At 36.3% G+C, this 1,827-nt stretch overlaps 1 protein-coding gene across 1 annotated transcript in view; it reads left to right on the top strand.

Moving 5' to 3' along the window:
* LOC143026835 (uncharacterized) overlaps positions 1 to 1,523 on the top strand; it is a 17,083-nt gene extending 15,560 nt beyond the window's left edge. Inside the window, exon 3 of the mRNA XM_076187613.1 lies at positions 1,442 to 1,523. Within this exon, the coding sequence (XP_076043728.1) occupies positions 1,442 to 1,523 (82 nt within the window). The remainder of the gene's footprint in view (positions 1 to 1,441) is intronic.
* The last annotated feature ends 304 nt before the right edge of the window (positions 1,524 to 1,827 follow it).

Genomic DNA, 1,827 nt, shown 5'->3' with positions numbered 1-1,827 from the left:
ACAAGGATAACACTAAATAAGATAATGGAAGATGGAGGAAGAATAGTTATAATGGGTGACTTTAATTGTAAAGAAATCTGCTGGGAAGAGATGACAGTGAATGGTGGAGACGACCTATGGAGAAATGTACTATTTGATATGATTATACAACATACAATGACACAATGAATTCAAGTGAATACTAGGTATAGAAACGAGAAAGAACCATCAAAACTGGACCTAATAATCACATCAGACCCCAAAATAGTGGACAAGATTGAATATAAGACACCAATAAGTAAAAGTGACCACATATTGGTTGAACTGGAACTAAATGAGGAAAAATACACGAAAAAATGAAGATGAAGATTGATGTAGGAAAAAATAAGATTGATCAAATAAGAGAATTCCTTCAAAAAGCAGACTGGGAAAGAATACACAAGGAGGAAACAACAGTAGAAGAGAAATGGAATAATTTATAAAGAAGGAGTGGAAAAGTATGTCCCAAGACAAAAGCAAGAAAAAGAATATGTAAAGTGCTGGTACAACAAAAGATGTAGGGAGTTAAAAGATATAAGTGATAAAGCTTGGATAAAATGGAAAAAAGACAAAAGACCTGAATAATGGAAAATATATACTAGTTATAGAAATGAATATGTACAAGTGTGCAGAGAAGAAAAGAGGAAATACGAAAAAGATGTCATAGAAAAATGTAAAGATCAACCAAAACTATTTTACAGATTTGTAAACAACAAACTGAAAAACAAACATGAATTAGAGAAACTACGACAAGGAGGAGTTGAATACACAGAGGAAATAGAAATGGCAGAAATTATGAACAAGCATTTTAAATCGGTGTTTATAAGGGAGAAAATACAACCTAGAGATATTAAATGGGAGGAGAAAGTCCCCCCTATGAAAGAGATAGAAGCTTCAAGGAATGAAATAATGAAACACTTGAGTAATATCGATGCCAGAAAACCGTATGGACCAGATAAAATAGCAAACTGGATTTTGAGAGAATGCAGGAATGAACTAACAGACAAAATAAATAGCCTAACAAACAGTTCATTGAAAGAAGGAAAAGTTCCAAAAGATTAGGAAAAAAACAAATCTAGTACAGAGTGGGGCAGAGCAACTTGCTTATTTGGAAAACAAAAGTAATGTAGATATATATTTAATTTTTCAAACAGCATCAAGTTCAACATTTAAAGGTTATATTTTTCTAGTTTTAAAGATGATATCAGGTAGGTAGATGGCATCCATTGTTCTCAATACACTGCGTTAATCGAAATCGGAAGTTTCATTCAACCCTGTCCAGCACATCGACGGATATGTTGGCGACAGCTTGACGAGTGTTGTTCTTCAGGTGAGCCAGGGTCCTAGGACGATTGTTGTAAACAAGTGATTTTAGATAGCCTCATAAAAGATAGTCGCAGGGTGCTAAATCTGGCGACTGCAGATCGCCCCTCAAGGAGATGAGGCGTCCTGGGAAGTGTTACCGTCTTGCTGGAACCATACATCTCCCACATCCATCTGGTTGAGTGCTGGCAGGGAAACTCCTGAATCATGTGGACATAACAGTCAGAAGTCACTGAAACTGCTTGTTTGTTTTCTAAAAAAAAAACATGGACCAATTATCCCAACTCGCGATAATGCACACCAGTTACACGTTGTGAATGTAGGGGACGCTGAGGAAGTTTTCTGGGGTTATTAGGGATTCAATAGCACATGTTCTGCTTATTTACTGATCCCGAAAGATGGAAGTGAACCTCTTCACAATTTGAAAACAAGTGTGTCGTGAGGCATGCCAAGAAGCACCTCACATGCATTTTCTCGAGCAACAAA

The sequence above is a fragment of the Oratosquilla oratoria genome, chromosome 7 (assembly GCF_046742065.1).
Source record: "Oratosquilla oratoria isolate Oo_2021 chromosome 7, ASM4674206v1, whole genome shotgun sequence".
Lineage (NCBI taxonomy): Eukaryota > Metazoa > Arthropoda > Malacostraca > Stomatopoda > Squillidae > Oratosquilla > Oratosquilla oratoria.
The sequence above is the reverse complement of the archived record's forward strand: the minus strand, read 5'-3'. Positions and strand labels throughout refer to the sequence as shown.